Source organism: Phyllostomus hastatus, unplaced genomic scaffold (assembly GCF_019186645.2).
Source record: "Phyllostomus hastatus isolate PE091 unplaced genomic scaffold, TTU_PhHast_1.1 phas_scaffold_501, whole genome shotgun sequence".
NCBI lineage: Eukaryota > Metazoa > Chordata > Mammalia > Chiroptera > Phyllostomidae > Phyllostomus > Phyllostomus hastatus.
In genome coordinates, this window is record NW_025334033.1 from 71,319,688 (window position 1) to 71,346,693 (window position 27,006).

The 27,006-nt window shown below is 44.6% G+C and overlaps 1 protein-coding gene and 1 non-coding gene across 8 annotated transcripts in view; one reads left to right on the forward strand and one right to left on the reverse strand.

The window, feature by feature from the left end:
• MARK3 (microtubule affinity regulating kinase 3) overlaps positions 1-27,006 on the forward strand; it is a 92,465-nt gene that overhangs the window by 49,952 nt on the left and 15,507 nt on the right. For 5 of the 7 annotated variants that reach the window (XM_045822273.1, XM_045822274.1, XM_045822276.1 and 2 more), the window contains exons 4-14: positions 1,135-1,183; positions 3,075-3,140; positions 7,962-8,032; positions 12,911-12,967; positions 15,791-16,027; positions 16,189-16,308; positions 16,765-16,864; positions 17,179-17,291; positions 17,794-17,947; positions 21,292-21,509; positions 25,052-25,155. In XM_045822273.1, the coding sequence (XP_045678229.1) occupies positions 1,135-1,183; positions 3,075-3,140; positions 7,962-8,032; positions 12,911-12,967; positions 15,791-16,027; positions 16,189-16,308; positions 16,765-16,864; positions 17,179-17,291; positions 17,794-17,947; positions 21,292-21,509; positions 25,052-25,155 (1,289 nt within the window). The remainder of the gene's footprint in view (positions 1-1,134; positions 1,184-3,074; positions 3,141-7,961; positions 8,033-12,910; positions 12,968-15,790; positions 16,028-16,188; positions 16,309-16,764; positions 16,865-17,178; positions 17,292-17,793; positions 17,948-21,291; positions 21,510-25,051; positions 25,156-27,006) is intronic. The other 2 variants (XM_045822275.1, XM_045822277.1) reach the window with 1 other exon arrangement.
• LOC123809053 lies at positions 9,213-9,349 on the reverse strand. Its single transcript, XR_006783928.1, has one exon. It is a non-coding gene; the product is annotated as a small Cajal body-specific RNA 11 (non-coding RNA).

The following is a 27,006-nucleotide window of genomic DNA, read 5'->3' on the forward strand; positions in this document are numbered from 1 at the left end:
AATGCTGTGATCCACCTCTGAACTCCCAGCACGTGTCCCTGCTACAGCAGTTACTGTTTCTCCTCCTCCTCTGCGATGGCTGGGCAGCTCTGCTTTCTCACAGTCTCCCCTGGGGTCACTTGTTTGGCAGCATTCTCCTGGCAAGTTGGTGGGGGCTGCACTCAGCTGGAACCGTGGGTCTCTTCAATGTACAGGCTTTCATCCTCAAAGAGGAGGCTAGACTGTCTTCTTCATATCATGGTGACGTCATTCCAAGAAAGCAAGCCCTGCTGCACATGCATTTTACCCAGCCTCTGTTTGCTTTGAATTTGATAATGTCCCATTGGCCAAGGCAAGTTACATAGCCAGTGCTAAAGTGTGAACACACTTTAAAGTGTGAACACATGAGGCAGTACTGATTAGAGCCATTAGTGTAAGTCTCTCACAGCTTCCATGCTAAATTACCTACCTCCAGTGAGGATTTCCTGAAGTGCTTTATCAAAATCTCATGAAATCAGTTGTAATTATAAATCTGATGCACTCAGGGGGTAGCTTATTGGGAGTATAGAAGTTTTGATTTGCAGAATTAGAACCCCAGGGTAGATACAGAGTCAGACTAAATTTAGTCACGAGCTATTCTTGCCTGAATCTGATCTTATGTGTTCAAGGTTACAAAATAGAGTTCAGATTGTGTTATTGTTCTCCTGGGACCTCTGCTTCCTCAACAAGGTAAAATTGAAACACATGGTATTGGGTTATAAAGCTACTTCATAGTAGCCCTGGCTGGCGTAGCTCAGTGGATTGAGCTCGGGCTGCGAACCAAAGCATCGCAGGTTTGGTTCCCAGTCAGGGCACATGCCTGGGTTGCAGGCCATGGCCCCCAGCAACCGCACACTGATGTTTCTCTCTCTCTTTCTCCCTCTCTTCCCTCTCTAAAAATAAATAAATAAAATCTTAAAAAAAAAAGAGTAACTCATTCCATTAAAAAACAAAAGCCACTTCATAGTTATGCTGGACTTTATATTAGTCCTAGTGTGGACTACTGAACATTATCATCGAATCAGTTCTCTAAATCAAGATGTAAACTTACATTGCAAAAGCCAAATATGATGTGTAGTAACCTGTGTTGGGGGGGATTGTGTGTTTGTTTTTTAGCTCTTCAGAGAAGTACGAATAATGAAGATTTTAAATCATCCAAACATAGGTACTTTTTGCTTTCTTAAATATTTTGGGGTCTAAATGCATTCTTGAAAGTATGTCATAAGGCTAAACTTGTATTCCAGGAGATGTAGGTGCACATTTAATAAAATATATATCCAGATTGTTTTTCACATGTATTAAACTTTTGAAATTACTAAAAATGGGTTAAAACTTAGTTAAAAATAATATAACAGCTTCTTTACACAGTGATAGCTACTGCAATCTAAAAATACTACTTTGAAAGTGATGTGGCTCTGAAGACCGTTGTATTAGTTTATTATCAAAATCACTTCTAGGAAGTAAGAGAGGTAACATTTGATATTAAGGCTTTCCTGTTCATAGCCTGTCCTATTCCTGAGGCACAAGAAGAGAATGGAGCCACAGGAGAGAAAAACTTGTTTCATCCAGTCTGAGCCACCATTATTTAAAAGACATTATTTTATGAACTACTAAGAAAATAGCAGTGCTACCAAGCCATCATCCCATTATCAGTGATATTTTAAAATGTGAAAAAATATTCATCTTAAAATCATTAAAATACGTGGAAAAGAAAAATAACAAGTAATATAATAATGAGAAGAAAATCTTCCTTCACTTTTTTATTGCAACCTTTGGGGTTAGCCAGCCAATTCTGGATTTCAAATTTTAACTTTTCACCTAAAAACATTTTCTTACTATTGCTTGGTACTAGCTAACTCAAACATATTTATTTTATTTTTTAATTACTTAAGTTATACCCTTACTGGCATTTTCTCTACTTACTACTAAATGACATCTTTGATGATGGATGTAAATGTCTAAAAATTTAAATTCCTATTGGATTAGGAGAGCTAATATTTGCATTGGGGTTTTCCCAGGAGAGCTAATATTTGCATTGGGATTTTTAGAAAGGTTTTATTTATATGTTGATAGTTTATTAGCATATATGCCTTAAATTTCTTTCAGTGATTTTTTTTCTTGACATCCTGAACACATCATCTTAGAAATATGATAGTTTTGTCAGTTCAAGAGACATATATTAAATTCTGCATTAGGTACTTTATTTGGTCTAATACTCTATGTTAAAGCATCAGAAAATAGCCCAAAATCTAAAAGATGACTACCATTTCCTTCCTGTGATAAATTCAATTTTAAAGTATGTATTACCAAAATAAAGTAGAATGTGAAGTAGTGATTTGATAGCTTTAGAAATTTCAGTTTTATATGTATATATCTGATTGATTGTTTTATAGTTTTATGAATTAGCAGTAATAGGAATATTATTTCTATCTGTAACAGGAACTGGTATAGCAAAGTTACACTGACCCATTGAAAATAATTATTTCTATAATTGTTTTCAATTAATTATAGTACAGTCCCTTCTTCTTTCCATCTCTGTCTTCAGAATAGTAACAAAAAAACCATGTTTTTGGAGAATTGTGATGTTTCCCAAGCAACAAAAGTCTCAAGTGGAATGATATATATCCTTAAAGCCTGAACAAGAAGTCAACAGACTTGCAGGAGTAGAGTAGGTCTGAGCAGTCTCTGCAGTGTGAATGAGAAATAAGAATGCTTTTCCTAAGGTGCAAAGACTGCTGGGAGGGCACCGAGCCAGTGTAGCCGCGCTACCAGACAGTGACAGAGGGATGGGGCCAGATACATCTTCCTGGACTGCTGAGTGCACGCTTCCATGGTTCCAGAACCCAGAAAAAATCAATTTCATGGAACTCCGTGCTTTACCAGCTCTTTTCTGTTCTTGTGATATCTGATAACCTTCCTAAAAGCAGGTTTTAGAGGGCCAACTATTAAAATCTTAAACACAGAAAGTTACTTTGTGTCGTTACAGTTTATATGTACATGGTATATGCATACAAACATTTGTTACTTTTTCTCCTGTATCTTTTCTCCTTGACCAGTGAAGTTATTTGAAGTCATCGAAACTGACAAAACACTGTACCTTATCATGGAGTATGCAAGTGGAGGTAAGAAATTGGTGTTTTTCTTTCTTCCCTTTTAGAAGAGTACATATCCACCCTGCCCATTCAGGTAATTGTTAAGGTTTCTTTAATATCCACAATCATGATACACTAGGATAAGAATCAGAAAACCTGACTGTTAGCATTTTTTAGGTTGCTATTGTTTCACAATTAGCATTTTTAATTGACAGTATCTAAATACTTGGATTCTTTTATTGTGGTAAAATGTCCATAACATAAAAGTTACCATTTTAACCACTTTAAGGGGACAGTTCAGTGTCACTAAGTAGTACACGTTGTTGTGTGACCGTCACCACCATGTATCCACAGAGCTCTCTTTACCTTGCAAACTATAGCTCTGTCTGCAGTAAACATGATCTGCGCCCCGAGCCCCTGGCAGCCACCCTTCTGCTTTCTCTCCCTGAGAATTTGACCACTCTAGGGACCTTATATGGGTGGAATTAGACAGTGTTTGTGCTTTTGACTGCCTGTGTCACTTAGCATGATGTCCTGAAGGTTCATCCATGTTGTAGCATGTGACAGAATTTCCTTCCTTTTTAAGGCTGTATAATATTCCATTATTGTATGTGTGGTATGTGGTATTGTATGTGGTGTGTGGTATCGTAATGTTAAAGGTGTCCATTTTTCCCAAGGCCAGACCTAGTGGTTCTTCTGCATATGGTTAGGTTTTCCTCAAAGATTAAGGACTAGTAATTATTTGCCTTCAAGTTTATATAAATGAAGACATTTTTTGATATGAATAAACAAGGTCTGTCCAGAAAGTATCCAGCAATGTAATATTAAAAATAGAGGCACTGATTGAAGAAAACACAAGATGTGAGAAACATTGTACACAGGACAATGATGCCTGAGTTCCCTTCAACAGAGGCACCTTGGGACCTCACACAGTTCTCCCAGCATCACTCCCACTGTTCAAAACACTCTGCAAAATCCTTCGTTGGAATCGATATCAGCTGCCTTGTTGTGTTTTCCTGAATCTCCTTGACAGTCTGAAATCTCTTCCCTTTCAAAGGTGATTGTAGTTTTGGGGAAAAGCCAGAAGTTGCAGGGCACCAAATCTGGGCTGTAGGAGGACTGGGTCACCTAGGTGATTTGATGTTTCACCAAAAAACTCTGCACGAGACGTGATGCATGAATGAGCGTGTTGTTGTGGTGAAGCTGCCAATCACCAGTTGCCCACAGCTGCAGCCGTTTTCATCGTATTGCATCTCTCAGCTGACGAAGAACACAGGTCATGCTCCTTGTTAATCATTGGGTCTGGAGGGGTGAGCAGACTCTTGATGGACAACACCTTCCCAAGCAAAAAACACAGTTAACATGGTCTTGGCCTTGCTGCGACTTTGCCGCACCTTCTTCGGGTGTGGAAAACCAGGCGGCTTCCGTGGGGACGACTGGGCCTCCCTGTCCTGGTCTTACGAGCCGCAGACCCACGGTTCATCTCCAGTCATGACCTTCTTGAGGAAATCCAGGTCATTGGCAGCCGTCTGAATCAAGTCATTGGCAACTGCAGCACGATGTTCCTTCTGCTCTGGTAGCAGACGCCACGGAACGAATTTTGCCACAAAACATTTCATGCCAGGATCCTGCGTCAGAATCTCGGACGCAGTAGCTTCTGGAACCTGGAGCTCCGCTCCCAGTCCTCACACTGTCGGTCGCCGATCTCTGTTGGCTGCAGCCCGCACACGCTCAGCAGTCTCAGGTGCTCTGCTTGCTGCAGGCCTTCCAGAGCGTGGGTCACTCTCAACAGATTCTGGACCGTCTTTGGTGTGTTTGTGCCACACGCTTGTGTTTGCGCCACACTCACTGCATCGTCTCTGAAAGCCTTCTGAATCACCCAGATAGTTTCTGCGGAGGAATGTTCAAGCTTAACACAAGAGTTGACGTGGGCTCGTTGCTCTGCTCACTCAGTCACTTTGAATGCGACGGCCACACAGCACGCATGCTCACTCAATGGCGTCTACCGGCCCCACTGACGAGTGCAGTGAAGGCATCATTGTTCACGCACGAGCATTCCAGTCCACTCCCCTTGGCTGCCAGGTTACATCCACGTCCTGCAGACTGTTCTCATCGTATTAGCAATGGCTGGGCTTTTTCTGGACAGACTTCGTATACCAGCTGTTTAAAGTATGGACAGACCTGGTATATGGCTATTGCCTTTTACGAAGATTATCAATGTAGGGTTGAGGTTGGGGTAGGCTTGTAGTTTTTGGACCATGTGTGAGTTTGTCTGTGGAGGTCAGAATCTTTGTTGCTTATTTTGTTGTGTTCCCTATCTCTAGCACATTGTCTAGCAGATTCTCAACAAATAAGAATTGAACTGAATTTATGAAATGATAAACTCCTGGAAACATACTCTGTTTGACTCTATAGCTTAAATTGTTTGGGTTAGAGTTTTGTTTTATCATTAGCACTTTGATCCAGATTGTAAAACCTGAAGACAGAAAGTTGAATCGCAGCCTCATTGTAGTGAGTTTACTATTAAATAAAAAATTAGACGCCTGTTGAGAATAAGTTCTAGTAGGCATTGCCTCTGATACCACTTATTCATACTCCTAATTTGTTATTAATTGTGTGATTTCTATTTTAAATGTGTGGTTGGAAAATTTGGTTGGGATTTTCACAACTGAACGGTAGTAGGAAGAGCTGGAGGTTAATTGCAGAACAAAAATCTATATGGAGTCCTATACCTTCTACTCATCTTACAGAGTGATGTTCATTACCTTTTCGTCTGTGTAACCTCTGCAGTGCACAAGTGCCTTCCTTCTCTAACCCGATCTCTCTCTGACCATCACAATGCCTCCATGATGTGGCCAGGCTTTCACCCTTGAGAAGTGGAGTCTGGGACATCTCACTACGGTCCTTTGCCAGGTGTGGAGCTCAGCCTTCTGACACCACGTGCCCCTCCTGGTTGTGTTATTTGACTGTGGCTTTCTGTGTCCATCTGGTTTAGGTACCAGGTTGTAGGGATTGCTCTTACATAGGGCAAGACAAAAACATCTGAGAAGCATTCAGCTTTTTTTTTTAAGACTTTATTTTTTTATTCTTAGAGGAAGGGAGGGAGAAAGAGAGTGAGGGAAACATTGATGTGTGAGAGAAGCATCAATCAGTTGCCTCTAGCACACTCCCAACTGGGGACCCAGCTCACAACCCAGGCATGAGCCCTGACTGGAGTCAAACCAGTGGTCTTTCGCTTTGCAGGATGACGTCCAGTCCACTGAGCCACACCAGTCAGGGTAACGTCCAGTTTTAGTAGAAAGAGGATGGGCTCTGGGAAGAAAGGAGGGGTCAGTCTAGCTAGTGCCTCTCGTGGGCCATGCAGTGCAGCCTGGTAAGTGACATGTCTCTGAGTTTCTCAGGGACTCGCTGAGACGGCCCTCCCTTGAGGAGCACTGTTGAAGCGTGGGCCATGGTGGTGTTTATTGGCTTAGGCCGTGTGCTCTGATCATCTCAACACAGCACTCTCGGTCTCCAGGACTTCTCTTGCTTTGATTGTTTGTATTTGCCATTGTGAATAACTAAAGTTTCTTTAAATTTACTACCTACTTCTCCCAAGCCTGATGTGTTTCAGTTTAGTAGAATCATAGAATTACAGAATTAGAAAGAATCTCAGAAATCATCCTAATTTTGCAGATGAAACTAAATCCTTGAAAGGTGTTCTGTGCCAGCAGTTCCATCACTAGTGGCAGGACTCGAACCTGCACCCAAGGACCTTCTGCACTGCCCTATTCAGTGTCCTTCCATTAACCGTCAAGTCCCTGACCTGTTTGCTGTTGTTTATCCAACAGATAGCCTTGAGAGGTTTTCAGGTTAGCTGCTTAGTCCGAGTGCTAAATACATTTTTAATGAGGGAAAGAGATCTGTTCTGGATCGAATTCCTAATTGATAACTTAGTAATTGTGAGTATGACTTTATGGCTCCTAAATCTCTTCAGAGGTTTTCATTGTATTTGCATATATGAAATGTTTTAAAATTATGTTGGCAGACTTGGACTTTGTCTGTGGGAGCAGAGGAGACTATGAAATGACTGACCTCTTACAAGGATCACTCTGGCTGCTGGAGGGGGAGAGGGTCAGGGCCCAGAATAAGCTGTGCCCGGGTCCTTACCAAAGTCCACTGGACCCCTCAGGCCTTCACCCCTCCTACCCGTCCCTCTGCCCATCCACCACCTCCCTTGCTGTGTGCTCACAGCAGTAAGCAACGTGCTCGCACACCCAGACGCACTGCCTGTTCCTTTCCCCATTTTTTCTCCATAGCACTTCTGGTCCTCTGACATACTGTGTGTTCTTTTGTCTGTCTGTCACCTGTCTCTCCCACTAGAATGTAAACGCCACGAGGAAAGGGACTTGCTTTGTTCACAGCTCTGTTTCTCCAGAGCCTGGAACAGTGCCTGGCAGTCAGTAGGTACTTGATACATATTTGTGGAATGAATGAATATATTCAGGAAATGCTGTTTTGTCATAATCCTACAGTGAAGACATCCTCTTTTAACACAAATAACTTACCCATTTTAACTTTCAATTTTCATTGCTAAGTTTTTATTAAAACATTATCTTTAAAATAAAAGTTGTATAATTTACACCTGAGAATTTAATTTCAAGGCTTTTCTCTAGCTTCAAGATTTTGTTGATGAACTTTGCCCGCAGTACACTTAAGGCTAACTTAGTGTAAATTCCACATACTTCTGTTTATCTTCATACCTATATTTTTAAAAAAAATTAAGGCATTGCTAAAAATGAAACATCAATTTATGGGAAATTAGTGCCCAGAAGTAGGACTTCTGCTTACCTTTATTTCTCTCAATTATAGGTGAAGTGTTTGACTATTTGGTTGCACATGGAAGAATGAAGGAAAAAGAAGCAAGAGCTAAATTTAGACAGGTATGAATTTATGTACCTTTAGTTTATTAATTTGATAAAGTTACCTAACTTAAACCCTGAAACAAACAAGTGTTTTCCCAATAAATGGTTATAGGGCCCATAGGACTGAGCAGGGCTTAGGGCTGTTCAGTTCAGCACAAACACATTAAGTGCCTTCGGTGCCTGAAGCGATGCGGTCCTTGGGCTCTCTTTCTGGGTTTGTAATTGCAGTTTTAGTCTTCACTGTTACCCTTAGTTTTTGACAGTTGAGTCTTAAAAAAAAAACTGGATCCTTTCATAACCATCTTCAAGTTTTTAGCAATGAGAGTGTTAGAATCCCAAAATTCATGATTAGCTTTGTCTTGCAGAAGCCAAAACCAAACGGAAGTTACTCTGTTAAATAACGACTTAACCTCCTTGTTTTGTCTGTATGCTGGCCTTTAAAGAGATGCAGGTTTTCAGCATAAAGGTGATTTAACTCTCCTGTCTTTATTAATAATAATGACAATTTATTGATTGATCATTACCTGCAGACCCTGGAATGGGTGCCTTACCTACATTAATGTAATTCTTGCAGCAGCCTTGTGAGTTAAGGAGTATTATGCCCATTTGCTAAAAATAAGGAAACTAAGGCACAAGCAGATTAAATAATGTACCCGAAATTTGTTGTCTGGCAAGTAGCAGACCTGCCATTGATTCAGTGCCAGATCCTATGACTCTGAAACTCAAAGTTTCGGTTGTTGTGTTGTGCTATTTTCAGACTAAGATTCAGCAGGTTCTTTCTATAAAGGGCCACGTAGTAAATATTTTAGGCTTTGTGGGCCATACAGTCTCTGTGACAGCAGTTCAGCTCTGAAGTTGTGGTGTAGACACAGCTGTAGACAGTATGTCACCAATGCTCTCACACGATTGCCCCCAACAAAGCTCTCTCCACCAAAACGAGGGGCGGACCAGCATGGGCCTGCAGGCCAGGGTTGCTCACCCTTGATTTAGAGGAAGGGAAGGAGCATGTACTCGATTACTTTGAGGTGCACTCTGTACTCCCATCATTATACGTTTTTTACATTAAATGGCAGTATAGCTTCATTTCTCTCAGAACTTTAAAATTTTTGTTTTATTCACTTATAATAAGGTTGTCGAGATAGAGATATAGACAGTAACTGGACAGGCGGTTTTAGATTTTCTTTATTTTTTCTTTCTTATTGTCTTCTCGTGCCTTTAAGCGCCAGCCCTGTACTCAGGACAGCCTCCTGAATGGAGAGGGAGATTGCTGTGTGTCCTGCCAGGCCCCTGTTACAGCTGAGCGCAGGGGAGCAGAGAAAGCATAGGCCAGGACAAAGTTTTAGCTGATTTTCAAGATTTCTCTTAACATTTGCCTCTCGATTTGCTTAGTCTAGAGTTTTATAGTTAAAGGCTTACTTATAAGTTTCTTAACTTTTGCTGTTCCTTAAATTGAATTTTAAAAGTTTAAAAAATTCTAATGGTACTTGGAATTAAAACCTATTAAGTATGAAAGTTGAAGCTAAGTTTTTGGTACTTGTTTAACTTCTCTGATCCTCAGTTCTAGTTATAAAAGAGGAAATTATGATTGGTGAATTACGAAGTTCTTCTCAGGTCTATTACTTTATCCTGTGGCCTATGGACGGAAACTCCAATTTCTCTGTATTACAAGACAAGTCTGTTTGGCCCTTTCCATAGCTGTACTCTTAATTCTTATAAATTGACCGCCTAAAGTCAAGATTTTTTTACTCATAAAACTTAATTTCCTTCCCACTCAGACGAATGTGTCCGGCTTGCGGACATTAGTGGGCTGTGGTTTACCGACTGAGGAGGAGGCTGGCGGCAGCAGCACCTCTGAGCCTGGATCCCTCCTATGGGGCCTTTAGCTCTGAAACCTCTAATTCTCTTTTCCACCGTCTCTGCCCACGCCCCTGGTGGGACCTGGCTTGTCAGAAGGACTTAGACATTTACTAACCTAAATCTTGGGGAAATTCTCCAGATTTTGATTTTTAATTTCCTTGAGGAGTTCTGAGGCCTGTACTTGGGGAACATTCATTGGTGCAGTGTGGTGAGCAAGGGAGCATCCCTGGAACAGGTCACTCACACACAGAGAGGGAGAGCTCACGTGAGAGAAGCGAGCATAGCGAGCGTATGGTGTCCTGTTCTGGTCACTGGCAGTGTCCGCAGGTGAAGAGCCAGGTGTCGGTCTCAAGCCGGGGGCTGCGGTGGCAGCACGCGTCCAGTGGTGTTCAAGTCCAGCAAGGCTGCGAGCCTGACCCGAGGTGTGGCTGAGCTCGAGCAGTGGGCGGTCGAGGCCACCAGGGGCGGAGGTCTTACTCATGTCATTGTCCAGATAGGGTCCTTATCCAAGTGGCCAGATTTGTGGTTTTAGACTTCCAGCCCCTCCGAGGGTGTTCCCGTTACACCCCACTACCTCAGTGTTCTCAAGGCTCACAGTGGCTCCACGTTGGACTGTCAGAAGTGTCCACAAAGTTCGCTCTGCTCTTGCTCTGTACGTTCGGGAATGGTGTGTCTGTGCTTTGACAGCGAATGACTTGGTATACCGCACTGAACAGTGCCTGTGACCCTGTCTCCTTGCCACAGTAGTTCTGTGAGACTGCTTGATCACACCTGGGGGGATCGGGCATGGTGCTGCTGTTCCCGCGTTTCTCTGTTTCTCGTTGCCATGCTTCCCAAACGTTCAGAAATCATTCTTCCTTTGATGGATAAAAAGCTTTTCTGTTTATGACAAAGCAGAAGGTATGCCGCACACAAAGTCCACTGTGCATGATCTGTTTGCTATCAAAAATCAGCCCTTCTTCCCGCAGTCATTAGCAGATGGGTTTTCCTTTTCCCACTTTCTCACCACTCTCATTCTAGTTACTGCTCACACTGTTTTGGCTGAGCTCTTGTTCTTTGAACGAGAGACACTAGATTCCCAGTTCTGCCTTGTCTCTTCCCCTGTCTTGGTGGGTTGGAGGCCCTGCCGCTTCTGTCCTGTCTCGTGTGACCGGAAGTGACTTGGGCTTGCATTTCCATTCTGACCTGGGAAACACCTGGGTTCTCAGCCTTCTTTGAAAGTAACTGCTTCAGCTTGAAAGCAGAATGCAAAAAAGGGGCAATAATTAATTGAATATTTTCATGTTATTGTGGCATTATTTTGGTTCTGAGCTCTTTGGAGGTAAAAAAAGAAAATTCTTTAATCTCCTTGAGAAAGTGTAGGAAATTGTTCAATCTGATTCAGAAGCAGAATGTGAAAACAACCTACTAGAGAAATGTCAGTATGAGAGGGAAGTCTAAGAGAAAATTGGATCAGGTGGAAGTGTGATAACAGTTACCTGTGTTCTAGGCAGTAAGCCTGTAACTTTGTTTGGGAAAACAAAGCTATTTCAGTTTCCAGTCTTCCTGCTGATGGAACAGAAACAGCATGTCCAGAGCACCAGCTGCTCCGAACCGCACGCGCTGGCACTGGGGCTGTGGGCCGCGTCAGCTGGAGGCAGTCCTGTCCCCGCAACAGTCACTTTATCCTGAGCTGAGGTCTGCTGAGGGAGGCCCTGGCTTAGTGCCACCCCACCTTGACTCAGCTCAGCTTCTCCTTGCTGCTTATTCCAAACTGAAACCACACCTGATAGAACAGCCCTGAGTTTGTGTCGAGCGTAGGTGAGTGCGTGTGGCCTCCAGTTAAAATTTGATAATGATTGAAGAAACAAGTGGTATTTTCATTATAACCCCAGCTTTCTGTGTGTGTACACACACGCACACACACGTGTATGATACTAAAAAAAAACTAGAGCCCTGGCTGATGTGTCTCGGTGGATTGAGTGCTGGCCTATGGACAAAAAGGTTGCCGGTTTGGTCCCCAGTCAGGGCATAAGCCTGGGTTGCAGGACAGGTCCCCAGTTGGGGGTGTGCAAAAGGCAACCAACCACACATTGATGTTTCTCTCCCTTTCTTTCTCCCTCCTTTCCTCCTTTCTCTAAAAAGCAATTTAAATTTATTATTATTATTTTTTTTTTTTTTAGAAAATTAAAAGACTAGAAGCAAATACACCAAAATAAGAAATGTTTTCTCTGTTTGGTGGTAATACTGGAATGTATTTATATAAACTTTTCTGTATTCCCTAAAATTTCTATAATGAGCATATAGACTTTTATAATTAGAAAAGGAGACTTTGGAAGGAATTACTAGTAAATGCAAAATTTCCTCAAAACAGTTGTTGCACAGTGTTAACCGTAGGACTGATGAGAAGCCAACTGCAAGCATACCACTGCCAGGAGTGGGAGGGTCCTCACTGAGAGAGCAGTGACCGTTCTCATGGTTTGTAGTCCATGTACATAATGTATTCTTCTGCTTTTAAGAAAGAAGAAACCGATCCTCTGAGAAGGGGAGTGACTTCAGCTGTCCTTGAACCCACATCCGCTGAAAGGAAGAGAGTGTTGTAGGGGGCAGACTGCTGGGAAGGATAGTGATTAACAGGAGAGCCAACCTGGGCGAACACCTGGCTATGGCCAGTCCAGAACTGCCAGTTTGGTTTGCAGTTGATAACAGGGGCCTGGTAGGTTTGCCCCAGAGCCATCTGCTCGTGGACCAGGGGAAAGCTGGGGTCACCCAGATCCTCAAAAATACTGCCGTGTTAAGGGATGGGGCCCCAGAAGAGGTGGCCATTCCAGTTAAACTAGAAAGAGCAAGAAGGACATCTGCACCCACCTCTTCCTGCCCCCACTCCTGAACTTCTTCAAATTAAAAAGTTCAAAGCCCGAGAAAACGACGTTGGGAGGTCCGCAAAGACACTTAAGTGCTCACTGAGTAGTTAGCACGTGCGAACGTGAGTGACGCATCTCCGCCTCAGTTGCGGTGTGCAGCAGTGATGACTGTTAATGTGGCGTCTCTCTTGTCCAGATAGTGTCTGCGGTCCAGTACTGCCACCAGAAGCGGATCGTTCACAGAGACCTCAAGGTGAGCCTGGCGCCTTCCCGGGGCGCTCTGCGCAGCTGTCCACACAGCCAGGACACAGGAGGCGTGGGTAGACTGCTCTTATGTGTGACGAATTCAGTCCTGTAGAGATTGACTTTTAATCCACTTACAGTGAAGAGCATTAGAAATGAAAAGGAGTTCATTAGAAGTACTTTACGTCACAGTTAACGTGGCTAGTAGTTGGTTTCTGGAGAAAAATCACCACACCAGCAGACAGATGGGGGCCTCCAAGCATGCACCCCCCACCTGGACAGACAGCCTCCTCCGTGCCACCTGGCCCCCTTTTCTGTTTCTCTCCTGTCAACAGCAGTGGCTGTTTGAGACGTCCTTCACAGTCCTTCGCTCTGCCCTCGCTCTTGGCCTAGGGTAAGGTTTCCTGTGTCACAGAGAAAACTAAAACACCTGGCAGAAATTGCCTCAGTTTCTTGGCAGGTCCTCATACAGCTGCACCTGACCCGCCCTTCACCTCTCAGAACTGTCCTCTTGTCACAGGATGGAGGTGCTTCCGTGTTCTGGGTCCTGTCTCCCCCCAGGCACTGCCGTGCCCCGTGTGTTGCCTCCTGGCACGCTTTCCCGCTCTCAGCTGCACCCTCACCAGCAGCCTTCACCGAAGCCGCGTGAGCCTGCACCGTCCTTCACCAGCACCCTTCCAGGCCCACCCTGTCCTCTCCTCCCTCTCAGGGCCATGTTTCCCAGAATACTGCCTCTGTGCCCCCTAACTGGCCCCCACATGATTGTCACCGACTCTCTGGTTCTTCTCTGCACCCACCCTCGTGGCACTCAGCATCCGCTCTGGTAACTTCAGTGGCTGCCCCCGTGTTCGTCACCCAAGTCCATTGCTGAGCCAGAGTGCTCACCCAGTGTCCAGCTGACAGGAGGACACTTTCACCGAAGCATCCTTGGGTACCCCGGGCTCTGCAGGTTCACAGCATGAAGCTCTTCCTGTCTAAACTGAACATTCATTTCTCGTCCCGGGGCCTCTTGTCTCCTTTGCTCTCCCGTCCACTCAGTCCCCAGTGCTTTTGCTACAGTCCCCTGAAGGTGTCCTCAGTGTGCTCTTTTCTGTGCCCATGCCCGTTGTCCTGGTTCTGACCACCAGCGCCTTGGACTTGATGACCATGCTAGCGTGTCACCTGGTCTTCCTGGTTTCCTGTGTTGCCTCTCCCTCCCATGTGTTTCCCACATTGCAACCCGAACAGTCTTTTCACCACCCAAACACCAGTAAGATTGTTGTCTTCCTGCTCGCACACACTTTGCAGTGGCTTCCCATCGCCCTGAGGCTGGGCACTCAAACTCCCTGACTGTTAGTCACTTTGCTGTGCTGGTCCTTTGTGAGCCAGCCGTGGCCCTGTCCCCAGCCACTCCTCTCTCTCGCATCTGTCTCCCATGTACTGTCCTTGTTTTTGTTCACTTGATTTTTTTTGGGGGGGGGGTGGCGGGCAGGGAGAGAGATTTTATTTGTTGTTCCACTTATTTATGCTCTCATTGGTTGATTCTTGTATGTGCCCTGACCAGGGAGCCAACCCACATGTATAGTTTATCGGGACAGTGCTCTAACCAACAGAGCTACCAGGCCAGGGCCCTGTCTCTGTTTCTTTCTTTTTCTAATAAATAAATATTTTTATTTATTTTTAAAAGATTTTTAAAAATTTATTGATGGCATGTGTGGCTCAGTGGATTGAGCGCTGACCTGTGAACCAGAGGGGTCACCAGTTTTGATTCCCAGTCAGGGCACATGCCTGGGTTGTGGGCCAGATCCCCAGCAGCGGGTGCGCAAGAGGCAACCACACATTGATGTTTCTCTCCCTCTCTTTCTCCCTCCCTTCCCCTCTCTCTAAAAATAAAAAATAAGAGATTTGTTTATTTATTAGATGGGAAGGGAGGGAGAAAGGGTGAGAAACATTGATTAGTGCCTCTCTCATGCACCTCCCATCAGTGTCCGGGCCCGAAACACAGGCATGTGCCCTGACTGAGCATTGAGCTGGTGACCATGTCATTTGTGGGATGACACTCAACCAAGCCAAGCCAGTCAGGGCAGTTTCTTGAGCAAAACGTTCTCTCTTACCTTCTGGGTTTTCAGACTGTTCTGCTTGAAATAGGTATTATCTCTCATCAACATGCCCACTGCTGTCAACTAAACCTCCAGGCAGCGGCTTCAACTTCACCCCCTCCGGGAACCCTGCCCTTCCAGAGCTGGCCCACAGCTCCCCGCACCACCTCTGTCACAGCACTTATGTCCAGAGTGTAGCTACTTATTTTTCTGCTTCTCCCCTTCAAAACCATGAGCTTCTTGAGGACAGAGACCCTTGTTTATCATTTTAGATCCAGGCACTGACGTAACACCTGGCATGTAATTGCCACAAGTGATGTTTGTTGAAATAATTGAACTCACTGATCTGTGTCTTGAGTGAGGTTTAGAAATCTCCCCTCCCCTATAATCGCCCTTACACAGCTATGTGGTTTTTTTATGGAAGGTGGCTATCTGTTGAAAGCAAATACTCATTTTTTAAAAGCCTCTTAATATCCTAATTGGAAAAGCTATTTTAAAGTTCTGTTTCCTTATCATGGAGCATTTGCTCATTAAATTAGTGCTAGAATTCATCTGAACCTCATATCTTATCAGTTGTTAATGTTAAAAAAATTGAAATTCTGATTTATCTTCATTTTTTCCTGGAAAGAATGTTTCCTTATTTATTAAGATGTATTAACTGATATCATTGCAAAAGACTTTTATGAGATGTCTAAATCTGTCACAGTTTTCTCTATTTTGGTTACATTTCATTTTTCTTGATGTTTTCCCTCTAGGCTGAAAATCTGTTGTTAGATGCTGATATGAACATTAAAATAGCTGACTTTGGTTTTAGCAATGAATTTACTGTGGGCAACAAACTGGACACGTTCTGTGGCAGCCCTCCGTATGCAGCCCCGGAACTCTTCCAGGGCAAGAAGTACGACGGGCCGGAGGTGGACGTGTGGAGCCTCGGCGTCATTCTGTACACGCTGGTCAGCGGGTCGCTGCCCTTCGACGGGCAGAACCTGAAGGTATGAGAAGCAGTCGCATCCCGGTCCTTCAGAAAGCTGACGGAATTTTACAAGACGATGAGTGTTAATAGTTTCATGTTACGTCCTGAAGGGGCCATGGGGGTTCTTTTTGAATCTCGAAGTTGTCTCACTAGTTCTCTTTTCTCCCCACCTCTCCAAAGGAGCTGAGAGAGAGAGTGCTGAGAGGGAAGTACAGAATCCCTTTCTACATGTCCACAGACTGCGAGAACCTTCTCAAACGCTTCCTGGTGCTCAACCCAGTAAAGCGAGGCACTCTGGAGGTAACCGCCTGAGCGAAAACAACGAACAATTTTGGAGGCTCCGTGAAGTATTTTTAGAACTTGGCATGGTTTACATAGCATATTGAAAACTATCCCAGGGCTTTTCCAGTGGGAGTTGAGACATTAAAAACATTTTATTATTTATTTATTTTAAAGATTTTATTTATTTATTTTTAGAGAGGGAAGGGGGGGAGGGAGAGAGAGAGAAACATCAATATGCGGTTGCTGGGGGCCGTGGCCCGCAACCCAGGCATGTGCCCTGACTGGGAATCCAACCTGCGACTCTTTGGTTCGCAGCCCGCGCTCAATCCACTGAGCTATGCCAGCCAGGGATTAAAAACATTTTTTTTTAAGTTACTCTTTGAGCTGTAATCAGTAAAATGTTGAAAGTAGATTTTCCTAAATACCATGATTGTCAGACTGTTTCCTGCTACTAATGAAAAGTTCACCTTTCAGCAAATCATGAAGGACCGGTGGATCAACGCAGGGCATGAAGAAGATGAACTTAAACCATTTGTTGAACCAGAACTGGACATCTCAGACCAGAAAAGAATAGGTAACTACTCTGTGTGCACAAATGTGTGTGCACGCACAGGAACATTTCTGTTTTGACTCGGACGCCTACAGCGGAAATCATGGGAAGTTGAGCATAAGTTACATGAACCCGCTTAGCTGTTTGTCATGTTTAGGAACTCATGTATAGTATCCTGTGGTGTGGCACTCAGCAACTCACAGATAAGCCAACTGCCTACTTGTGTTAGAAAATGTGTGATCTTTGGGTCAAATAGAGGAATTTTAAAAATTCTACAATACTGTGATTTCTTACCCAACCAACAAAACACGTAACCTTATATTATGCCCTTCTTTTAGATATTATGGTGGGAATGGGATATTCCCAAGAAGAAATTCAAGAATCTCTTAGTAAAATGAAATATGATGAAATCACAGCTACATATTTGTTGTTGGGGAGAAAATCTTCAGAGGTAAGGGTAATCAGAGAAAAAAACTAAAATATCCTTTATGTAAATTACCAGTTTATGTAAACTGTTGTCTTATGTTTTAGTTTTTTAAACATAACACTTGGTATATCATTTTTTTGGTGTACCCACAAATAAATCTCATTACTTGTATGTTAAGATAATAACCTTAGTGGTGATACTGTCACAGACCTGATTTTTCTAAGTTAACCTATAGCTATGCATCGTTTAGAAATGAGGTCAAGTGTCAGATACAGTGGCTAGAGCATTTACGTAGATTCAAGAAGCTGAGAAGACTGTCCTACCTGTCCTCCCTGGTGTCCCCCATCCCCCAGCGGTCGCAGCAGCACTGCTGCCTGGGCCCGCAGGGGTTGCCATCTTTGTACGTGGTGCTGTGGCTTCTTTGGAAGGGAACTGTTGGTGAGAGGTTGGTGTGTTCTGAGAAATTCAGTTTCCTAATAAACCATTTGGTTCAGCGTGTGGTTCGCTCTTTCTTGTTTGCTCTCAGCTGGACGCTAGCGATTCCAGCTCCAGCAGCAATCTCTCCCTTGCGAAGGTGAGGCCGAGCAGTGACCTCAACAACAGCACTGGCCAGTCACCTCACCACAAGGTGCAGCGAAGTATCTCTTCAAGCCAGAAGCAGCGGCGGTACAGTGACCATGGTAAGTCCAGACTGTTGCTGAGTGCTCTTTGGGCGTCTCCCTTACACCAGAGGCCTCCTCACATGGCGTGAGGCCTCCTCACATGGCGCGGGGCCTCCCAGGGCCGGGCTGGGCTTGACTCTGTGTCCTCTGGCTGCTGGCGTGGTTGTCTTAGGGCCTCAGCACCTCAGTGCGTTCCATGGCTTTTGAGAGGTGAGGCCTGTCTGGGTGGGCCCTGACCCACTCGCCGCTCTGTGGCCCCCTCTTCAGCCTCTTGTTCTCAGCTCATTCTCTTCCCCGTCTCGGATGTCTGGTAGAACTTGCTGCTGTGCTGAAAGTGTACCGTGTCTTTGCTGTCCAGGACAGTAGCCACTAGCCACGTGTGGATAATGAGCATTTGAACTGAGGAAACGATTTTCGGTATTGTTTAGTTAATTTAATTTAATTTGTCCGTTTAATTTAATGTCTGGACAGTGGCTACCATATTGGATGGTGCAGCACTGAACAATATAGAGTACCCTGGTTTCTCCTTAATTGATTTCAGGTTTTGACCTGTGTCATTCTCAGCCCCACTCTAGCTGTTTGTGTGTCTAATTTAAGTCCAGTATTGTAGGGTTCGGGGACCAAATCCATGTTGGACTGGTCCTAACTTTTGAAAATACATCCTCACGTAGAACATCTGTTTTTCTCTTGTTCATTTTACTTCCCTTCTCTAGACATTGTCCACCTCCTTTTTTTCACCTTGAGAGCTGGCACTTATAACTGCACAGAGCATCCCAGGTGTGGACAGCTTTGGTTTTGTACCCAGAGTGATGACTCTTTGCTCGGTTCCCAGTTGTCCTCCTGCTGGTGCCATCTGTCTGCATGGTTTGGGCTGAAGCAGCACATTGCACTCTCGTCAGTAAACTGCCTGTGTGTGTGCTGTTCGGGGGAGAGCTGAGACCTGGGACTGTGCTTGTGGCAGTCATAGACCAAGTGTTCATCTGGGTCTCTGTCTCTTTTGTGTTCATGTTAGTTGCTAATAGGAGGGGTTTTCAAGGCCTCTGAACTGCAGGGCAATTATCAAAATACCTACATATTGCTCCAAACCATCCAATGAAAAGGGACTTATTCCTGCCCTGGCTGGTGTGGCTTGGTTGGTTTGCACGTTGTCCTGTATGCCAAAGGTTCAGCTCCCAGTCAGGACATGTTTCTAGGCTGGGGGTTCAGTCCCCTGTGGGACATATGCCCCGCACATGTGAGGCAGCCCGTTGATATTTGTCTCTCCCTCCCTTCTTCTTGCTCTAAAATGAATAAATGTTTCCTCAGGAAAGGATAAATAAGTAAATGGAATTGTTCCTAGATCCTGGGAGAAAGCTGTTAATGGAGTTCTCTCATATACCAAGTGTCTCGATAAATTCATTCTTCTTTAAGTGTATGGATTCCATCTGGATTGGTAATACCTCTTTTCCCCAGCTCAGAAAATCTTAGAATTAAAAAGGCCTTTAGACACGGTATCATATGCTCACCAAATTGCCATTTTACCAACAGTGAAATAGGCCAAGAGAGCTCACCAGGTCCCTTAAGGTTACTTAGATGTGGGAACACCTAGGATAGAACCCCAGACTTCTGGTCCCTGCTCCTGTGACTGTCCACTAACGTGCGCATTTCCTCTTGGAGGAGTCTTTTCATAATCGTCAGTCTTCTTCCTTCTTGGATCCTGTAATATTCAAAAGAAGTTCATAAAGAATATTTCTAGAAATCCATGTACATATATAGGAAGTCGTTGACACAATTCCACATTCTTTTTTATTTTTAATGGGGAAGAAGGTAGTGTTCAGCAAAGGAAAGATTTAATTACGTTGCTGGCACTGTTCTCGAAGTGCTAGAGGAACACTCTTCCTTTAGGTCCCCGAGGCCAGTCTGGTAAAGCGTGCCCCCTGAGACTCAGTGCAGGCCGACGGGCCTGTCGCCAGGCTCCCACCTCCTCTCATCTGCCCGTTTCCTGCCTCTGGAGGCCACTCCTGCACAACCACAACTTCATTTGTATCTGTGGCTCTTAACTCAGGACCCACGTGTGAAGCTCCTGTGCGTGTGCAAATATCTTTCTAGGAAGGGTGATATTCATCAGATTTTCAAGGGGTTCTTTGTTTTGTTAAAAAAAAAAAAAAGATAAAAAATCACTGATTTATTCATCAGTAAATGGTACTGGGATACTGGGCAGTTTAGTAGTTACCGAGAAAAATAAATTTGCATTCATTTCTCACATCTTATACAACGGTAGATTCCAACAGGAAGGAAGATGTAAATATAGAAATACAAAACCACAGGTATAGTAAAAGAAAATGTGAGATAATTTACTTTTTACCTTGGACTAGAAAGGGCCTTTCTAACTATGGCTGCAAATGTTAAAACCCATGAAAGAAAACACTTGACAAATTTGACTTCATAAAAATCGGATTTCGGTGTGATACATCCATGCTGTGGAACACCACTCCACAATTAAAGGGACCAAACTGTTGGCACAACAACATACCTGAGTCTCAAGGATGTTGTGCAGAGTGGTGAAAAAAACCTCAAAGGGTTACATACAGTTGATTCCATTCACATAAGTTCTTGAAATAACTGAATTAGAAATGGAGACCAGGTTAGTGGTGCAGGGTTTAGGGGAGGAGTGGGGCGGACAACAGGTGGCTGGGAAAACAGTCTGCAAGACCCTTGAGGTGGCAGTCTCCTGTCTTGACTGGCAGTGGTCACGTGGCTCTGCACATGTGATTAAAGTGTGTAGAACTAAGTACACAGATGTGATGCAAGGAAAGTGGGCGGTCTGAATGAGGTCAGTGGACTGTATCAGTGTCTGTTTCCATGTATAATCTTAAATCTTAAAAGATTCTGTGTTTTCTAAATAGAAATATGGTAACAAAAGTTCCAAAGCAAATCAATAGTAACACTAAAAGTTCAGTGTTACTAGACGCTCTGGTGGTGGTGTGGAGGAAGATACGCATTAGCATCATGCCCCCCTCTACTCAGCTTGTGCCGGGTGAGGCCGTTCGCGCTCAGTGCTGTGTGTGTATCACGTTAGTGCGGTTAGGTCTCTGTACAGGAACTGTCCTGAAGAGGCCTCTGGAGGATAACCGCAGACCCCATTAATAGTCATGGTTACACATTTCCGGGGACAGCTGGGGTCCAGTAAGTGAAATTTGAAAATTGACTTCATTACCCAGGGTGAACATTGTGCATGAATGGGAAACATCTTAGAGGACTCTACTGTCCTTTTTTTTTTTTTAATAAATAACAGTCTTGGGTCATCTTATAAAATGTTTATTTTCACAGAATAAAATGTGAAATTATATTCTGACTTTTAAAGAGTGGTCTCTCTGTTTTAGCTGGACCAGCTATCCCTGCAGTCGTGGCGTACCCAAAAAGGAGTCAGACCAGCACGGCCGACAGTGACCTCAAAGAAGACGGCGCCCCCTCCCGGAGGTCAGGCAGCAGTGCAGCTGGAGGGAAGGGGATCGCTCCCGCCAGCCCCATGCTTGGGAATGCGAGCAATCCCAACAAGGCAGACATTCCTGAGCGCAAGACTGGCTCCACTGTCCCCAGTGTAAGTCCTGCTGACCTCTAGAGCCACCTGGGGGGTTGTGGGGCAAGAGGCTACCGTGTGCTCGCCTGCCCACTTGATGAGCCCCTTGTCTGTCCAAGGCGGTGTCTGGTTATCCCCCGGACACTTGCTGAGCTTTAGGCTGTGTCCGAGGCTGCGAGAAAGGCTGTGGAAAGACCTCACAACCTAACAGAGGCGAGCAAACCAACTGATGGCAGTGTGGACAGGTAGCCACACACTCAGGGTGCTAGGGCTCTGGCTGCCTGTGGGCCTGGGCTGGGGGTTTGTGCCGCACGTTCAGAGGTCTCACAGTGAAGAGCCTGGACTGCATCTTTACTGTGTGCCGGGGACTGTGCTGGGTTCTTTTTCATGCATTAATTAAATTTCAAGGTGAAGAAAATGAAGAAAGGTGACTGCCTAAAATTATACTGCCGACCTGAATCTACCTCTTAATCCCCGCCCTTAACAAAATCTCCTGGTTTGTAAGTTGTATTTGTTAAAATGAATAGAATATATTCAGCTTCAGACACTTTTCCAATCGTTGAAATGTGGCCTATTTGGCCGAATGTAGTAATGCACTTTGGCACTCCTAACGTGATTTTTAGCAAGAAGTCGCAGAGCATGAGGAGTCTTAAGGATGTTCTGTGATCACTCTCTCTCCTACAACCTGAACAGGGGCGCAGCCCTCCTGCGCCCCAGACAAACCCTGCAGTGATGGCCAGGTGGGGCTCTGCTGCTCCCTTGGGTGGTCTTGTCTGTGCCCTCTAGGGTGCGGGCACATAGCAGGGCCGGAGGGTTTTGTCTGTTGAGCCTCTGACCTTGGGCTTTGTCCCAGAAAACCCTGTATGAAAAGACTTTTTTGGGGGGGGCTTCCTAATGCCATAAAATTGGAATGTCATTCTTTAACCCTGCAATTTAAATTTAGCTTCCAACTTTCGCTGGCAGTTACCAGAGGAGGGTAGAAACCTTGTTCTGTGCCTTCATAGCTCTGTCCCTGTCCCTTGCTCATCTGCACACTGCCCTTTTGAAAACACATCCACGCGTTATCAGTCACCTGTATGTGATGATCCATAAAGGGGAAGCGTAACGTTACTGTCATTTCTCCCATAGTTTTTAGAGTTCTACATGTGGCCTGCTTGTGCCATGTTAAAGGTGGTTGCTTTTATCTTTGTAAAAATTGTTCTTACCTGATAGAATTCCTTCGTTACAACTTTCATTCCTTGCTTTTTAGGTTTGAAAGTATTAGCTCTTAAAAAGTGGATGTGAAATTTATGTGACATATACTTAACTGTTGTGAAGCATGCTGTTCAGTGGCATCTAGTGTATTCACAGCGTCGGGCAACCACCAGTCTCTCTGGTGCAAATTTCTGCATGGACTGAGTTTTCATTTCTCTTGGGGTTATACTTAGGAACGAAATTGCAGGCTCATCAAGTTAATTCTTCTGTATCTACCTCTTTCGAGGCACTGCCCAGCAGTCTCCCACAGTGGCCACGCCATTGTGCTTCCCTGTCACGGTGAGAGTCCCTGTTGCCCCACATCCTTGCCAGAGGTCATCTTCCATTTTTCTTAGGGCCACCCTACTGGTGTGAAGTGGTACCTCACTGTGGTTTTGTCGCATTTCCTTAGTGACCAGTGTTGGCCGGCACCTTTCCATCTGCTCCTTGGCCACTTAGATGTCTTCTTTGGAGAAATATCTATTCAAGTCCTTTGCCCATTTCTAAATTGGGTTGTTTGTCACTTTGTGGTTGAGTTTTAAGAGTTTTTTATATAGTCCGGATATTCAGCCTTTACCACATACATGATTTGAAAGATTTTCTCCTGTGCTGCAGGTTCTTTTCACATTCCTTTTTTTTCTTTCACAAAAGATCCCATATTTATTATATGATTCCATTTATAATATATGAAATGTCTAGAATAGGCAAATCTATAGGGACAAAATATACATTAGTGGTTGCCCAGGGTTTGAACAACGGAGGATTAGGGTGCTTAAGCTATAAAGGTTATAGGATTTCTTCTTGGGGTCATGAAAATATCCTCATAGTGATTATGGTGATCGTGTCACAGCTGTGTATCTAATGAAAACCAGTGAATTATACACTTTAAATGTGAATTATACCACAATTACACTGTTTTCTCTAAAAAATTAAAACAGTTCACTAGGAAGCAAGGGCAGTAACTGTGGAAGCTCACTCATACATGGAACCCTCTGCCCTGGGAGTCACCTGTTCTCATCACCTTGAGGCTGGGCAACAGTTCCAGTCCAGACCACGTGATCCACGCGGACAGCACAGGTCTGACTGGCTGGACAGTGTGTGTGCTCCACATCTTACTGGGCACTTGCTGATGGAGAACGGCAGTGCGAGTGTCTGCACACTGAGCCCACCTCTGCCATCCCGGCTGTCCATCACAGAGACCCTGGTGGCTTTCTGCCTCCACTGGCCATTGGTAATGTGTTGAGGACAATGACAGTGCTTCTTCTCCCTATTTCCCTGCTTCCAAAATGCTGGAGAGTCTTCCTTAGGAAAAGTTCTAGTGTCCTGATGTCACATTTGGCAGGTAAGGACCCAGCCCTCTTCAGAGTGAAGGACCAGCCCCAGAATCACACTGTCAGAGATGTACAACAGCTTCAGTTTCCTTTTACTCTTCGAGTACATTTGACACTCATCTGCTGCTCCATTGATATCTAGGCTTTTGTCTCAGAGCCACTGCGGCATGAGGTTCCCAGTTGCAGGCACGGACGAAGGGACATCAGCATGGACTCCGTGGCCCTCTTGTGTCTGTCCAGCATAGGGCAGGGGCACCACGTGCAACTCCTCTGTGATGACCTCAGAGGAGAGCGTGCACTGGGTCAAATCAGAGTTGTTCCCTCCGGCCCTACCTGTCTGCGGGCTGGCCTCAGTGACTGCTTCTCCCGTGCTCGCAGCTCCCCGTTCACACCTGGCCTTGGGTGCCCCTCCTTCTCTCAGTCTTCCAGGCCGCTGCCCTCTCTTTGTCATCTCTTGATTGTTCTTGATGGTGTGCTCTGATGCACAGGTTTCTCATTTTGGTAAAGACGACCTTACCAGTTTGTTGTTGTTGTTGTTGTTACTCCTGCTTTTTGTGAGCCATGTCTGTGACTTTCCTGTCAAGTCCAGGGCCATGCAGATTCATTAGCCCCTGTTTTTCCTGATAGTTTCGTAGTTTTGACTCGATATCTGTGTATATCTTATTTTATTTGTACATTCACAATGCTTTTTAGTTTTGTATTTCACATGTATCAGTTTTTAAATAGTGGGTCTCTCCATGTCCCTGCTTTAGGTAACCCTTGAGTTACTACTGTGTGGATCACTGTAGCCAGCCTTTCCCAGCCACTCGGCCCTCCTTCCTGTCCTCTGCCAGGAGGAGAGGGCACTGCTGCCTCTCCCTCTCTGGCCAGTGCTGTGGTTGTGTTAGTGCAGGCCTACTTAAGGACTGAGCACTTGTGTTTACGTAGGCAAGTTATTTTTTCTCATTGTACTACACTTACTAAATAGTATAAGACTAAAATGCTGTTTTTTTTTAATAGAGTAACACAGCATCTGGTGGAATGACACGGCGGAATACATATGTCTGCAGTGAAAGAACTACAGCTGACAGGCATTCAGTCATTCAGAACGGCAAAGAAAACAGGTAGGAGACGTCACCTGTTGGCGGGAACTCTGTTTTTCCTGAGGGAAATTGAAGCGTGTTGTTTGCTTCTCAGTTTCTGTAACCAAAATGGAAACAATAACGGTAAGTATTCTCTTAATGGCAAGTTCATTTTGAGTGTGAATTTTTAGTAAAATACTAGAATTCCAAATTCTTCTCATTGTCCAGAGCTTATCCTCTGGCCAGCTGGCTGTGTCTGATGACTAAGGGGTTGAGTTAACCAGCTTCCCCAGAGGAGGTAGAGGGTAAGCTGTAGTTTAATCATAAAACAGTGGAGTCAAGACTGTTTTGTGCACATTAATTGCTTGATCAAGGCTGAAAGGGGGAGGGGAAGGACCTGGGGCAGGAAGCCATGCTGCTGGAAGGGGCGGGCCACTAGGAGCGTGGGCGAGCCCTCAGCTGCATGTGAGCAGTGTGCCCAAGAGGCCGGGGCATGAGTGTTCACGTACACTCCGCCGTAGAAGAGACCCGCCCGAGAACCTGTACTGGCGTGTGCAGTCTTCTGAACGGCTGCGGTCTGGCGGGGGGGCAGGTGCACGCCGGTGACTGCGACTTAAAGCACCCAGCAGCACCTCAGTGAGGGGAGCGTCGTCGCGCAGCTTCCCTGGACCCGCAGAAGAGAGTCGGGTCAGAAAAGTGGGAGGAGTGGGTCTAGAGACCAGGACACGGAGCTGGTTTGTCAGGGAGAGAGGAGGACGAGTCTGTGGAACAGTTAAGTGTAGTCTCTACACAACACAGTTCTCAGGCTGTGTGGGTTTTCTTCTTTCTTGTTGGAACAGCAGTACATAAACTAAATTCCGTGAGGTGAGCAGGGAAGTCTGGGGTAGAATCTAGAAAATGAGTTTGCATCATCTATCACTGTCCTCGACCACTTAACTTGAACTTTGCTTGGTCATGTCACGTTCCCACGTCGAGCATCAAAATGGGTTCTTTCTTTTTTCCCAAAATACACTTTTCGAAATTGCACTGTAAGTTTTCTTTCTGTTGGATGTCATGCGTCACATAAGATGTGTGATCATGGGTTGCCATGGTCATCAGAGCAAAGGCTCTTCTCCCCCCGTCGTCCTGAAGCCCAAACTGCAGTATTTCACCCTCCTCTCCCACAGAGCTCCTGGGTCTGAGTTGGTATGAGGGTAAAAGCATCCTGTATAAGATCATGCTGATATTCGTTGAAGTTCTAGAAATATTAACATTCCAGTATTCTCTTATGTTTAAATTTTTTTTAAATTTTTATTTATTTTTAGAGAGGGGGAAAGGGGGAGAAAGAAGAGGAGAGAAACATCAAGGTGTGGGTTGCCTCTTGTGTGCCCCCCACTGTGGACCTGGCCCGCAACCCAGGCATGTGCCCTGACTGGGAATCGAACTGGTGACACTTTACTTTGCAGGCCAGTACTCCAGCCACTGAGCCGCACCTGTCAGGGCTGTATTCTCTTTTCTGATTCGTGTGTATGTGTGCTTGTTCTGACATTGTCTTTTTCTTTATGATTAAACTCGATTAATAACTCATATAGCAACTAGGCTAGATAGCTTGTAAGTCCTGATTCATGTATTTATCTCTTAATAGTAGTCTGTTCTGGTAAATTTTATTACAGTACAGTTACATTCTCAAATCTACTTCTTCTAGTTCAGATTGATTTAATAGACGATGTCAGTAGAAGACTTAATTAGAAGTTTCTAATATGTTACAGATTTTAGTTTGTGGAACTAGGAAAATGTTTCATTGCCCTTCCTCTTTTTATAATTCTTTTAAATTGTTGAACAGTATATCAGATTCCTTTTAAATTTGAGAGCGTACAATTCTCTGAGGTTCAGCCCGACTTTCTAAGAGGCTGT